Source organism: Rosa chinensis, chromosome 4 (genome assembly GCF_002994745.2).
Source record: "Rosa chinensis cultivar Old Blush chromosome 4, RchiOBHm-V2, whole genome shotgun sequence".
In the NCBI taxonomy this organism is placed as follows: domain Eukaryota; kingdom Viridiplantae; phylum Streptophyta; class Magnoliopsida; order Rosales; family Rosaceae; genus Rosa; species Rosa chinensis.
This window is the reverse complement of record NC_037091.1, coordinates 41,628,692-41,644,457: the sequence shown is the minus strand read 5'-3', so window position 1 is coordinate 41,644,457 and position 15,766 is coordinate 41,628,692. Positions and strand designations below refer to the sequence as shown.

The 15,766-nt window shown below is 37.8% G+C and overlaps 1 protein-coding gene across 1 annotated transcript; it reads right to left on the bottom strand.

Moving 5' to 3' along the window:
• Positions 1 to 10,169: 10,169 nt before the first annotated feature.
• Positions 10,170 to 14,722, bottom strand: LOC112196627 (vacuole membrane protein KMS1). The gene is made up of 8 exons (XM_024337028.2): positions 14,316 to 14,722; positions 13,292 to 13,503; positions 12,697 to 12,775; positions 12,157 to 12,456; positions 11,661 to 11,818; positions 11,153 to 11,269; positions 10,828 to 11,007; positions 10,170 to 10,741 (listed from the first exon to the last, which is right to left on the bottom strand). The coding sequence occupies exons 1-8, from the start codon at positions 14,383 to 14,385 to the stop codon at positions 10,592 to 10,594; spliced, it is 1,266 nt and encodes a 421-aa protein (XP_024192796.1). The 5' UTR covers positions 14,386 to 14,722; the 3' UTR covers positions 10,170 to 10,591.
• Between the last annotated feature and the right edge of the window lie 1,044 nt (positions 14,723 to 15,766).

Here is a 15,766-nt window from a genome sequence, read left to right as displayed (position 1 = left end):
GAACAAGCCCATATCAATCGTACATCTCAAGTACTGAAAGATATCTTTTACACCAATCAAAATGGCCTCGCATTGGCGCAGAGCTATACCTTAGCTAACAAGTTCACTGCAAATGAGATGTCCGGTCTTGTGCATTGAGCTAAGTACAATAATGCGCCTATTGTACTCAAGTAAGGCACTTCTGCCTCTAGCACATCTTCGTCATCATCCTTCAGACGAAGTTGATCTTTTTCAGGATCAAGACTACGGACGATCATGAGGGTGCTTGAAGGTTTGACTTTGTCAAAATGCCTAAGCATCTATCGACACGATGCTCAAGTTCCAAACTGAGACATAATCGTGTTCTCCCATAATCCTTCATCTCAAAATCGGATTTCAAGTGTTCAGCGGTTTTCCTTAACTCTTTAAGGGCTTCTGAAGATCAAGTCCAACATGAACCGCAATGGAAACGCGTGGGCATATCCCCTCCCAATCAAGTAGTTATTTTAGTGAGCGTTTCAACCTCTTTGTAAAAGCGCTCCGTGGTCTAAAGCCACTTGACTTGGGTAAATGAAGTTCACTATGAACCTTCATGTATATTCCGTATCTAGATCCCTATAGAGATACGTAGTGACCACATTTGTAAGCTGCATGTTCAGTTATTCGGAAACTACCAAACTGACAGGGTAGTGGAGTGCAATGACATCCATTACTAGAGAATATGTCTCATCGTAGTCGATTTCAGGGCGTTTTATGAGAAGCCTTGCGCCATAAGGCGAGATTACCATCTCTTTTTCTCACTACGCTTTCTAACGAAGACCCATTAGTCAATAGGTTTTATGTTAGGAGGTGTTGGCATCACTTGCTCGAAAACCTTCCTCTTCGTTAGAGAATCCATCTTAACTTGGATCGCATCTTTCCATTTAGCCCAAATTTCTCTACGTTGGCATTCATTCATCAACGGAGCGTGGTTTGATATCATCTGACTCAACAAACTCATGCGCAACGAAATGCGCAACTACATCATCAATTATGATGGAGTTTGTATCCCACGTCTCATGTACACTAGTGTAATTTTTATAGAGCTCTATATTCTCAGGAATAGGTTCTGATGTTGAGGCGTCCCCCAACGATAACCATAATCCAGAAGATTCTCATGAGACGGATTTTGAGTCTTGATGATCAAAGGATTGGAATGTGCCAAAGTATCCTTCGAACTCACGGGCCTCCCACGCATCCTAGTTGGGGCCATGGCCTGTAACGCCAGAGTGTCACTCTCTTTGGCGTTGGCGCCAAGCCCACCTCCGTGTAGGGTGGCGCTACGTCCTCTTGTACGGACGTCCTTCCTTGCAGGCTTGTTTGCAACATATTTGTGTGATCTCGTCACTTTAACAGGGATCAAGATGAGATATAGTGGGGACAGGCCACGACAATCCCTGTCGTTCCTGCTGAACATCCGTGTTCTTATCTCCCCTTAACGACGGGAAGACTGTCTCATCAAAGTGACAACCTGCAAATCTAGCGATAATGAAATCGCCTTGTAAGGGCATTAAGTGGCGGATGATTTTTGGAGTCTCAAATCCAACATAGTTGCCCATTTGTCTGTAAGGACCCATCATAGAGCACTGTGGCGGCGCATTTGGCACATAAATGGCTCACTCAAATATGCGTAAGTACGATACTTGTACCCAGTCACTAGCTGTAACGCAGAGGTACATTGAGTGGCGGTGGGTCGTAGACGAATTAGCATAGTTGCATGCGATATTGCATCACCCCAAGTGGATATAAGGAGATTGGTGCGCATTACCAATGTCCGGACTATCATCATAGTCGTTTCCGTAAGACCATTTGGATGTATACATGGGAATATGATGTCCAACATCAGTCCCATTGCAATATCCATCGAAAGTCTTTCGATGTAAACTCTCTAGCATAGTCAAATCCAATTGACTGAATAGGATGATCTGGGGAGTGAGCCCGTTGTCATATGATATGTGCTAGGAGTGTAGCATAAGCAGCATTTATAAGTGGACAATGGCACAACACGTGACCAGCGTGTTTGCGTGTCAACCAATATCATGAAATATTTAAGCGTCTGCAAGTTGGTTGAATCAATCCACAGAATTCCCATGGATTCTATGTAAGAACAAAATGAGTATGTTCATTTCCTTTGCATAGGACGGTCTTAGTCCTAATTTCCCTAAGGAACGAGCTTTGTAAAATGAGCGAGAGGCTTTAGAAGTAACCAATGAGAATTTTGGTTAGGCCTGAGTGTCTGAAACGCTATTTGAAGCAAGTTGGTGATTACAGTATCACCTGGGGCACCATCACCATGATGGACACTATCGATGGTGTCATGGATAGGGACTGTGCCAGCCCCAGGCTGGTGGTGGACGGAGGCGGTGCCCTAGGCAGCAGCGTCAGGCACACTTAGTCCAGAAATCAACTTTTGATTCATATTTCGTTTCACTAGAAAGAAATGATGTCCATGTGAAGTCTTTAGTAGACGGATCATCATATCATGACTAGGATGATCTATCCTGTCGTGACAAAGCCAATATGTGTCTAAATCCAAGAGATTTTCTCTCATAACTTTATTAGATTAATAGCTCGAATAGTGACATAGAATCCATTAGAGAGACACATAAACTTCTCTAAGATGCGCCTTTGTTCGCAATCATTAGAGGTATTGCAAAGGAACTCATTTCCGTTCTCTACATGCGTTTTCGCATGGAATCCGTTGGCTATTCATAGGTGTGATTCTCCCTAGAAGCGCAGAGAGTTTCTGTGAAAATAATTAAGGTGCCATTTGGCAAGTGGAACTTGGGCTATTCCATGTCCTTGAATTAATACTAATGGCCCAGCCATCGTAGTCACAAAAGCCATATGCTCAGAATCAAAATAGAGCCATAAAAAACTCGAAATTTTATTCATAAGCCAACGGAGTTACATCTTTGTCTCTTTGACTAAACAAAATCTAATCCAAAATGATAGCTAATGCAAAACAATGGTAGTCGTCTAACTTCTTTCGGTAATTCAAAAATAAATGTGACCAAGTGAGTAGAGAGATGTCGGTGGAGCAAGGCTCGCTTAAGTACCACTAATCTTAGAACCTTCCTAGACATCACACTTACTTTGAGTGAGCCTACTTTGAAGAAAAGCTAAACCATTGGCATTTACTACAAAAATATATGACAATTGCCTATTACATCTCTTGGAAAAATAAAGACTTAAACATAATTGGCTATCTATTGATCCCAGCCAGATTTGTAGTCTTTAACCCTTCACTCTAGATCATCTTCTTGATCTTCTTGTTCCATATAGTGAGCTTCTCTTGCTTCACAATATGCTTTGTAGGCTGTGACAATTTCTCCACGAGCTTTACAAATGTGTGCCCAATGATTAGACACTCCACATCGAGAACATACATTTCTTTGCTCAAACTCCATTGATTGAGGTGCTTTGAAAGCGTCATTTAGATGGCTCTTAGTGTTGGTGGCGCCACCAACATTGCCAGAGGCGTTGCCTCCCTCTCTCTTTCCACGTTTATCTCTTTGGTTCCGTGTTCGCCTATTTTGGCGATTACCTTCCCAAGTAGAGCGATTATATGGACCAGAACGTCCAAATGTATTCCTAAGATTATGGTTTCACTCTTGGCACCCTCTCTTTGGGGCGCGACTATAATTGAATTTCCGAACATAGTCGCTTCCAAGAAATTCGATTCCAAGAGGGGTTGGATTAGATCGAAACAATGATGTTTGTGGTCGATCGTTTTATCTCGACAAACTCTAAGTTTGGAGAACTCTACAAGCTCCAAGCTTGGAGTGAGCACGAACCCCCACAGTTCGGCTTAATTTAATCTCCCCTATGATAAAGAAAGGGGGGTAGAAGAAGGGAGGTTGCAAGTCCCCGAAAAAGAAGAGAAATTGAATTTAAAAACTCTAAAAAGGGGAACGTTTAATAAAAAAAATACCTCGAAATAGTTCGCCGGAAAATTTGACCGGAAAAATTGGTCTAAAAAAGTGGCAGGAAAGTTGTTGACAGGAGGTTGACCGTTGACTGTTGACCGTTGTTAACGTGGCAATGGGTCCCTGTTTGCTGATGTGGCAGTGGGTCCCTGTATGCTGACGTGTCAGTGGGTCCGTGTGCTGTCGTGGCAATGGGTGAGGGTGCTAACGTGGCGGTGGGGTCTGCGTCAATGGGCTTGGGCTTCTTTTGCTCTCTCCCTTTTTTTTTTTTTCTTTTCTTCTCTTCTTCTTTTCTGCCGGTTCAAGATGCCGCAACTCAGATGGCCAGTTCATGCCTTTTTAGGCCGGTTTTTATAGTTTTTCTTCTGGTTCCTGAAACTTCATATCAATGGGCTACTGCTACCAAAATTTGGTGGAAATTGGAGGTCCGGAAGATGGTGAACCGGTGGAATATTTGCTGCGAGTTGTATGGAGCTTTCGGTGGCCGGTTCGGTAGGTTTCCGGCAGGTTCTTGGGGTGGGGCCGCCGGTTCGTGCTGATAACGTGTTGTATTCGGATTCAAGGTTTTTAGCTTCTTGAATCAGGGTTTGGCTATTTGTTTCAGGATTAGGGCTTCGTGCTGATAACGTGTTGTAGACAAACTGAATTTGAGAGGAATTTGTTGTGTATTCTCATTGATAATAGAGGCCTCTTTATATAGAGGATTACAATGCATAGAATCTCAATCATACAAGAAAAGTAATCGTACATTGAATAGGAATCTAGATCATTCTAATTTAACTCTATTACCACTAGAGCAAGTAACCTAGAGTTTGGGCCAAACACAAACTAGGGTTTTACTTGAACAATTGTCAGTTTCTTATTAATTTACTCCCCCCTGAGCTTCACTCAATAGGTGGAGTGGTATTGCGTTTAGTGGTGTCTCTTTTTGAAGGCCCCACTAGGGTGGTTCACTGTGTAATATTGTTTTTTCCATATTGAATAAAAATGGCTGACCTCATTCTACTGTTCAAAAGTAAATAATAAACTACATCAAAAAAAAAAAACAAAATAGATTTTCTTATAAAAATGCAATCTTTTTTTTCTTTCCACTTTTTGTGCGTGGTTAATGGCAGTTCTTTTTATTTTATTATTTTTTAATAAAAATTATTTCTTCTGCATATTGATAAATCATGAGCATAATAATAGGTAGATTAAAAATTTAACCATTTTTCTTAAGAGTTGGCTTAATATAACATGCTTTTCTTGTACATATTGATAAATCATGGGCATAATTGGTAATTCAAAAATTTAATCATTCTCCTTAAGAGTTGGCTTAATATAATAAATTTAATAGAAATTTGTAAATTGAACGAGTCATTGACTACACTGTGGCAACTTTTGTCTTCGGCCGTTATGACTTGGCTACGGGTCCGATCAATTCCTGGTAATTGTATTGTGTGTGGCCGACTTTGTATGGTGTAGGAGTTTATCCGAGTTTGGGCTTGAAGAAGGGGTCTTCCTTCACTTATAGTGAAGAGAATTATCAAGCTTAATATGGAGGATATACTCATATTTGATACTCCACCTTACCTCAAATCGATCACCTGTCCTCGATGCTAATGAAATTTGAATCCTATGGTATCTATTGTGTTAGTTATGGTAACTTATCAATAGATCACGACTCATTAGTAGAAGTACTCTAAATCTATTTAATAGACTCATTAGTAGAAGTACTTTAAATCTATTTAATAAACTCATTGTTGTTAGTCGTGGGCCTAGAGTGATTACTGGGTACTTTAGTGGAGTATTACTTTCGAGTGATCATTTTGAGTTTTGACATGTCATATCCTCTTGGTGGGCCTCTTTTGTGATATTTTTATATTTTAATATGCTAACATTTTGTTTGAAAATAAAATTAAAATAATGGTAATAAAAATTAAGAAAAACACAAAGAATCATTTAAATAAAGCAATTTTGAAAGGTTTTAAAAAGTTAGGGAACAAAGCAATTTGTAACTTGTTAAAACATGACTCTCATTAAAAACCAAAAGAAAATAGTTCAAAATCATATATAAATTTGGACATGTGTGGATGGATAGGCAAATTAATCATTAATTCATTATCAAGATGTAGACGTCAAAATCTATTGAATGTTTGATCTGAACACTAATTTTTTTATTTTTTATTTGAACACTAATTCGTTATTTACCAAAAGCAGTGTTTAGTTCTTCCACCATTATTCACCAGTTTATAAAGATATCTTAAACTAGCTTTTTTTAGGGCCAGGCAAGAACCCTTTACAATTGGTATTTAGCTTTCTTAAGGTTATAGTCATACTGGCTTTGATTATTTCTTCATATATACTCAATACTGACATAAGTCATCAGAAATCGACAGTTGACATGAATAACAAACATCTAATTAGCAATTAGCAACCTAGACCATACAATTTGTACCTATATTGTCCCTAAGGTAATTAGGCAGTTCTTCAACAATTAACAAGATATTATTGGACTTGATTAGAATGTGGTTAACAAGGTCTGCACCCAGTTTATTAACAATATTTTGGTATAGTTTGCTTTCTAATTAAATCAACACTTATTTTAGGTAAACCGAATGCAGACCTCGTTAACCACATTCTAATCAAGTCCAATAGTATCCTGTTAATTGTTGAAGAACTGCCTAATTACCTCAGGGGCAATATAGGTACACATTATATGGCCAGGTTGCTAACGGCTAATTACATGTTTGTTATAGTTGACATATTTCTGATGACTTATGTCAGCATGGAGTATGTATGAAGAAATAATCAAGCCAGTAGGACTATAACCTTGGTCAATTTAATTGAAGGACACTGCAATAATACACGCATCCTTTTCATGATCTCCTCTTCTTTGGGGGATTATTATCACATGCACAATTATTCATGTTTGACGGATTTGTTCACCCGAGAGATTCTCTTGATTTAGGTCTCATCATTTTAAACGCTCATATGAATACGTGAATGCGATATGTGAAGATGACAAAGACAGTCTTTTGAGACCGATATTAGTTCTCTTTTCACTTTAGTCCTCCATGTAACAAAAAAAAAAAAAAAATCAATGTTTTAAGATTATTTTTGTTGTTCATTACTTCATTAGGAGCTTGGTAGTGAGAAAATATTCTCTGTTTTTTTCTTCTTTGAATATTTGATATTTACAAGACATGAAATTATTTTCTGCTCCACGGGTGGGGGGTGACAATTAAAATCTTCAAACGCTTGATATAAGTTGGGTAATGGAGGACCAAGACAAAGAGAATAGGTACATGTACTAGCTAGGAACTATTGTGAAAACGTTGGATAAATGAAATCTTAGTAATCAGGGTCCTATTTTATTATGTTTATTTCAACATTGATATTCATAAGATCATCACTACTAGATCAAGTTGTTAGTTCCTTTGAATCAAATCATTTTGTTAAGCTTGTAAACGATATAATATCGTTATCTCGTTGGCCACAGGTACGATTTAAAACTCAATGGCTGGACCAAAGATATAATATCTTTTTCCCCTTACAAAATGTTTCTTGTGTAAGAACTAGGAAGGGAAAGAGAGTATGAAAGGATTGTAATAATTTGAAACCTTGTGCTATAATTTAAAGAGTTCTGCCGACTTAGTACGCCGATACATTAATTCACCGTAAACGCTCTAATTCAAGGAAGATGTCGTTGTTATGTACATGACAGCAATGTAACAAAAATTAGGCGTGTGGATTAGAAAATCGCTAGAGACTGGGGGTCCCACCCAGTAGGCCTTAAATCTAATAAGCCTAACCACAAACCCAAATCCAGTATTTCGTTTTATCTATCTGCTTATAGGGCCCGCCCCACCATTCATAGCGGGAGCCCGCCACCTTGAACCAAACGTCGTGTTTCTATTGGCTGTTGGTGGCTGCGGGTTACGGTGACAGCCCGTGTGATTTTAACACTCAGTCACGGCCTACTTAACAAAAATGATGGGGGGGGTTCTGTTCTTAATTCGGTTGATGTGATGGTCCGCCAATTCACTTTCTCTTTCCGACTTTTTAATTATTTGCCGGATAATATTATTATTGTAATCACTTTGGTCTAAGGGTATTACGGTAATTATGCGTAAAGGTCTTTGGACTTTGGCGACCCATTAATGAATGATTAAGGATTTTGATTAAGGTAATTGATTGGATGTGGTGGGGTGGGCTAGAGATATTCTCCACGTGATTCTTTATTTTTGGCGCCATGTGTTTGAATTTGACAGTCGGTAACTCCGAGCTTTACCCTAGTGGTCAATTTCATAGTCAACTTCGAAATAGTCAACTTGAATGGCTTCGATATATTCGCCTTGTTTGTACTTTGGGAATCTTTGAGCCATTTTTTAAGGAAAATAATTTCAACAATGACAAGAAAGATTAATAATTAAATTAGTGTGCAGAGTCCTGGTGTTGCTTTGACAAAAAAAATCATAAATAGTGGTGTTGGAAACCTAATTAATTAATATGCTTGCACTCTTCAGTTGAGCCCAAATATCTGGTCTAACCATGTTCGAAGATTACATCAATTCCATTAGTTTGGTAGGGCATTATCACATGTTGGATTGTTTTTTCCTTTCCTTGTTTTTTTTTTTTTTTATATTCTTAGATCTGATGAGAAAGCATATTCGTAACTATTCCCCACGTCTAAGCACACAATTAGGATAACGTGAAGAATAAAATGTTTCATAAAAGCTTATAGATGAGTTTCAGGAGGAGCAGGGAAAAGTTTGGGGTAATAACCAACACTACGTAGGAACAATCTATTTCCTGTAAGTGTCAGAGTTGTTCGATGTTTAAGGTTTGATGAATATGGTAAATTATTGTATGATTCTAAAGCATTATACACGTACTGGTCCGGCCTAATGTGATTTGTTCATATAAAACATATTTTATGCTGATTGGTTGTTTTAAGATAGTAAATTTTGTTTTTTACCCCATACATTTGCTCCGCATATTTGTTTTCATTTTCTTAGTTGGACCCCTACATAGCAGTAGCAACTAACAAGTGGTAATCCGAGACCATACAATAATCACTTGAAAAGTTGCTTAGTTACACCTCATTATTTTTATACATTCGATCGAGAACCCTTACCACCTGTAGCCCCTTTGCCAGATTTTGGTCTAACAACACCGAGGTGCATCTTGTTTTTACTACCTAACGGACACCCAACTGAAGCCATCCATTCACCATCCAAGCCCTCTAGATTTAAATGGAATTGAGGTTATTGGACCTTCATGGGAAAATGTTATAAACATTCATGTCAAATTGAATAGCAATCAGATTTTCCGGTATAACTGTATTGTAGGCTATGTTTTAATTAATCGAGCCATTGAATTGAGACATTGATATAGCTCTAAGGTCTAAGGTATTTTATATGGAACTTGATATTAATCTTCAAGCAGGAACTTACTAATCCATATCTTATGAATGCTCATTACAATTGCACAAGGGGTAGATGAGAATCAAATCACGATGTTGCCAAGTTGCCAACTTAGTTGATAACGCTGACTGTCCATTAAGATAGATATTTTAATTTAAGTGTTTTTATGTGAGGCTGTGAGCTTTTTTTTCATTGTGGCGGATATTTAGTTGTTTGCGATGGACTACCTCATGTGCTTTATGGATTTCAGCTATATATTTGCGGATTTGCCTCACCTTAATAGGCTAAAGTCCATTATGGGTCGAACTCTCGATATCTGTAAACCTACCAGTCACTGCTACTAGTATTACTCCAGCTGCACGGCTCACCTGGACAATACATGTTGAATCTGAACTCTTGAGTTCATCTTTGTACTAGAGAATATGTGGAAAGCTGAAGATAGGAAATATCAGACTCTGAGTTCAACTTTGTACCAGAATATGTATAATCTTTCTCACATTAAATGAAGATATATTTTGCTGAGAAAAAGAAGAAGAAAAAAGACTTCAGATTATCCTTGTAAGAGAGTTATAGAACCCCAGCTTCAACACCCTTTGCCATATCTACATGTGATATGTTTGGGTTTCATAGGGATATCCTCAAATGTGGTCAAAGAATATCCAAATAGACCCTTCAACGTTATATATCGTTAATCATTAGCGTGTTGCTTATATTAGGGGTTAATGGGTGGAATCAAAATGTGACAGAGACAGACGGCCAATCTCAGAAGAGTTCAATTTCAAACGGTAAGGCTACACATGAATATCAAAGGAGAGAAAGCATTAAGACTGAACTGTATTGATGAATCTCCAAGATGCAAACATTGTCTTGCTTTGTTTTGCACTCACATTGCAAAGAATAGTTCAAGTTTCAAATTTCTGGATTTCAACACTTGTTGACAATGGGTAAAAAACAAAAACCACCCTAAAATAATGCTCCCCCAAAAACTAGACATAATAAACCTGCAACTTCTACAGTTCTCCATTGTAATTATGATCCTATACAAGCTTCTAACAAGGTCTTTGATGCCTGGAGTATTATGGGGGAGATACCAATCGTGCCTCTTAAAAAGCTGTCTCTAGGAATTGTGTTACTGCTTGTAAAAATGGCGGAAGAGAAAAGTACAAAAGAAAACCAGAGCAGCATTGCCATTCGAAGGGGCATTGGCAAACATCATGTGAATGTGATGTTCTATGACTAACTTGTCAACAAAGCAAGCTCCATTTCCTGCTCTTTCTTCCGATAACTCTGGGCTGTTGAAGTAACAATCTTGACAAAGAAGTTCAATAGCATAAGCCATACCAAAGTGTTCCAGATTGATGCAAATGAGAAATCCCACGTTTTCACCTAAAGGAAGGAGTTTAGATTAGATGAATGAAATAAACCAAATGCCAGAGGGTTAAAGCCTTTGTACATCATGGATTTAGCAATACCTTGATATTTGGAGATGGGGAGTACGAAGCTGTCAAATACTTTTCTTTTGCTGCATCGATTTTAGCAATGAGGTTGGGCAGGACAGCAGCAAAACCAGGTATGAAGCTGAATACCCAAATCAATTCATTCTCTATCCAGTTTAGAAGTTGATTGTTGCAAACTGAGATGATGATAACTGTCTGCATAGCAAACAACAATTACTAGATAAGAAGACAATAGAGAACATTTGAGAAACTAGAATATAATATTTCAGAAGACACCTAAGAAATGCTTCTAAGAAATGGCATATATGGAAAAGGCAGTAGAAGAAAGAACATAACAAACCTGCAGGTGAGTTTTAATAATAGCCTTTCCAATCACTGTTGCCAGAAAAAATTTCCAAAATGGAACCCCAAATTGTCCACACATAATGCCTGCTAGGTCAAAAAGAGGATTTGGCACCTGAAAAGTATCACAGGTAAGTAATGAACACAATTTTGAGATGAGTATCAAATGGCTGCTTACTGACATTATATACAACTAAAGAAAGAAGGCCAAATTTTACAAATAGACAAACACCGACTTAAATGAACTTCATAATATAACAAAATCTCAGACTTAAAAGTTGTATCTCATCTCCAAGACCCAAGTTAATTGATGCAATTACTGAATGATAATGAGAATCCAAAATTCTTTCTGTTAGCATACACCATGGTACACAAACAAATGTTTGCAAGTAGCCTTGAATAAGAAACAATTATATGGGCAAAGCATGGAAGGTCACTCAGATGAAACTAATAATAATTGTTCAAATTCCACCCAAGTAGCAAAGATGGAAGATTTTCAAACTAACCGAAGCAAGCACTAAGATTGTAAAGAAATTCAATTGCTGTGAGTGTGATAGAAGCCAGCGTTTAATGTGGTATAGGCGAGTAGCCATGAACCCTTGTGCTTCATCTGAGGAGGTATCCAATTCTTCCATTGCATCCATCTTGTTACCAGCTAAGCTTGCTACATAAACCAGCAAACCAAAAGAGGATCAGAATATATCTAAATTCATGCCACTTCATTACAGTAAATATGCCTTAATACTTCAGATCTCTTGTCTGAAATTGATGCTTCACTAGTTCAACATAGAGAAATTTACTTCCAAAGACATCTTTGTGAATTCAGCACCAAAAGGACAAGCTCAGCGGTTTCAAGGACAAACTGTGTGAAGTTTGATTTATTAAATCACACAACATAAACTGACAAAACTGTAACTTTAGCTAATCGTTCGATCACTGAGGCTGAACAAGGTTCCAGATACGATTACTGTTTGTATGTTGACAATACAAAAAAGTTCTCACCGGCTCTTGAGAGGAAATATGGAGGAAGTTCACCAATTGCAGTGCCAATACCCCATAAAACAGCTTCTAACTGGACCTGTGGTAATATGCTGCTTAGTGGAACCCGCACACCATGTGATGAAGAAAACAATGGGGCTCCAAACTCAGAGCAGTTTTTGTCAAGCCACGAAGGACCACTGTTTAGCTGTATTGTATCATAAGGAGCACTTTTTAAATCAACTCGGCCACACTGCATAGCTTTTATAGTAAAGAACGCAATATGAGGACCCAGATATAGGACAAAAGTGTGCAAACCAGATCCTGCATGAAAATCAAACAACAGAAGATGATATTACACACTATGCTCCTATATCAAGCATTTTAAGTCAACGCATACAAGGGAAGATCTTGGTAAGTATGTTAAAACCAGATAACAGGAGAAATGCTGTTTCTAGTTCCAAACACAAAATGCCATGACAACAAAGAAATAATTTTTCATGTTCTAAATCCTTGCACAATCAGAAAGTCAGATGCACAGGAACAATCATTCATATGACTTACCAAGACCAATTGAAGATGCAACTCCAAGGGCCACCCACCATAACCCAAATTGGAAATATTTGAAAAGCTCCTCGACATGCTGCCGAAACATAGCATCAACTTGTTTAAACAAAACATATAAGATGAATAGCAACCCAGTTTAACAATCAGGAGATTATGAATGCTTTTTTTGGGCATCAGACTCATTGTCATCCTCACAACAGAAAGTGAAGAGCCTTAATATCTTTTGTTGTATCTAAATTATTCTTGATCAGTTCTGTCAATTGTCCAACTAAACAAATACATACATTTAACAACTTGGAGGTAGAGATTTGATTTTGGGTCGTAAGAGCAATTATCTTCCACAAACGGCATCACAACATGGAGCCCTCTAGACAAGTGTGACTTGCTATAACTTATCAAGCAGGTGAAGCAGGGTTTAATTAACCATATATTAGCATAGTGTGTTATCACAGGGACCTAAAATATCGGCAAGATAGAAGCTTATAGATTCTACCCTGCATCAGCATCCTATGATGGGCAACATGTTTACACTTATATACACAACTCTAAATATACAAGCAATATGTCAATGATGATCTACAAAGAAACATACTTTGTCATGGGAGCCGTCAATGGTCACTAGAAGAATTCCAAGAGACAATACCACAGCACTCAACAGCATGAGCCAGCCACCTCTAGCCAACAAGTACGATATTGAACTCTTAACATATTGAAGTACATACAAAATGAAAAACTTCAATGTTCTGAAGGGTTGTGTAGTTAGTGTCAGGTTATCTAGTTCCTCCTGATGTGTCCTGCGGATCCCTGCAAAATTATGCAATTTAGTTAAGCAAAAAGTATTCGAATTATCCTAGACCCTACAGATTCCCTTGAGAGTGATCATATATTCGAATTATCTTCTTTCTTCTGTTGTTTACTAGTCTCATAATTGCTGAAACAAAAGGGTGGTGGAAAAAAAAAATAATAAAAAAAGAGAAGAAAAAAAAACGACAAAATAACATTACAGATGAAGTTCTATACTCTTATAAAAGTTTTGAATTTACAGAGGCTGTGCATTAGCAGTGCAAATCAGAGGTAAATACTTAGGTTGCCTATATAACCCCAAGATGGAAACTTTCTAACTAAAATACCACAGGAAACCCTGTACGGAAACATTTTACTTATCTAAACACAACAAAACCTAATGTTCAAAACAACAACAACAAAACCTTGTCCACTATGTTTTATTCATAATCCAACTAAAACAAACCCACTTAAAGAACCCATCAAGTTGCTTAGCAATATGATTGAACTTTGTAAGGGCATGACTAAGGACAAAGAACCAATCCAATTGGTAAAGAGCAGATTCTCATTATTTCAAATCCACTACTTGGATGAGCCTAAGAAACTAATCTTCAGGGTTTAGCCTATTTCGCCTATTAGAATTCCTTGCTCAATACCCAACTAAATAAATCCAGTTCTACCTAACTCCCAACTAAATTAACCAACAAAAAAAAAAAAAAAAAAAGGTCTTCTAGACCTAAATTTTTTCTCCCATGATTTTTGCATCAACAAGATAAACAACATGAAATTCAGATTAAAACAAGCTTGTGGGTTTTCGAAAGTGAAAGACTTGCCTGAGATCGCAGTGCCGGCACCACGCTGAGAGGATGAAGAAGCAGAGTTTGCTCGCTTACGTGACCCCATTAGGCTCACATTCCACAATCAAAAGCTCTCTCTTTTCATATATTATCTCTGTAATAATCCTACTTTTTTTTTTTTTCTAGTTTCCAAAGAATGGGAGCAAGAGATTGGCAGATGGGAGTGAATCAAGTGCTTGAAATTGGGTGAAAAGAATCAAAATTTCAGATCTACTGAGGACCCAAAAATAGGGATGGAGAGAAGAAACAACCCCCAGAAGTTTGCGTCAAGTAGAGTCGAGATTTTATAACCCTTTCTGATGGAGTCTCCCCTCCTCCACTACAAAAGAATCCCCAAACTTTTGGTGTCTAAGACATCTGTGAGACCCAATGGTGCGAGCTATATTGAGTATTTAGTTCCCGTAGTGTGGCCCAAAACTTGTGAATATTATTACGACAAAAAAAAACTTGGGAATATTTTATAATTCTTTTATTAAGAGTTCAATTCTTCCTTGATATAGCAAAACAAAAAAGAGTATTGTAAACTCAAAGTTATTGAATGTTGAGATTCGTTGGTTACTAAATCTATGAACAATCACCGGTGAAGAATTTGTTGATTACAAAAGGATTTGAATATCTGTTTTCACTCCACAGGGTGTTCATGAATAATTAATGATAAAGTTTTGTTCTTTTCATTTTTCAAAAAGAAATTTACACTGTACTTCTATATAATGGAAATGGTTATCTAATCTGATTCATAAATTTTTGTTTGTTTTTTTTTTTCTAACAAAGAGATCATCTCAATTTCATTCATCTCAAGTTAGAATGGTCATTACATACATTTTCGCTCCTATTTACAAAGAGAACAAGAAGTTGCGTGGTACCATGGTGGTACATAGGGATATGTCCACTGACTGAACATCTAATGCTCGTTAATACTCACTTAAAACTAGTAAGCCTATAACAAAACAATTAGAGTCCACAAAGGGCATAGCTCCCTAAAAAATAAGAAATTATTAGAAATAAACAAATAAAACCTAATCTAAAACTATAGCAGCTCAGTGAAGCCCAAGCGGATTAGCCCTAGCCCAAAGCCCAAACAGGATTGGCCTAACCTAGGCCCAGCAACCACTCCATCCATGCAAACGGTTGCATGTACAACACAGCTAAATGAACCTTTCCCACCGCCACTCTAGACACCATCGACGAAAACACCACCTCAACCACCCGAAAGTCCCAAAAGCTGGACATCCCTAGTAGATCCGGACACGACCGGTTTGAATCAACCTGAAAACACCAGACGTCACATAACCACTAGAAGCCGAAGTTGCGAATCGATGAGGAAAGAACCAAATTCATCCCACGCCGTCACAGACCATCCCTAGAGGCTGTAAAACATAACCATCGCGCCTCAGGAATTGCAACTGGAAAACCTATGCCAATCCATT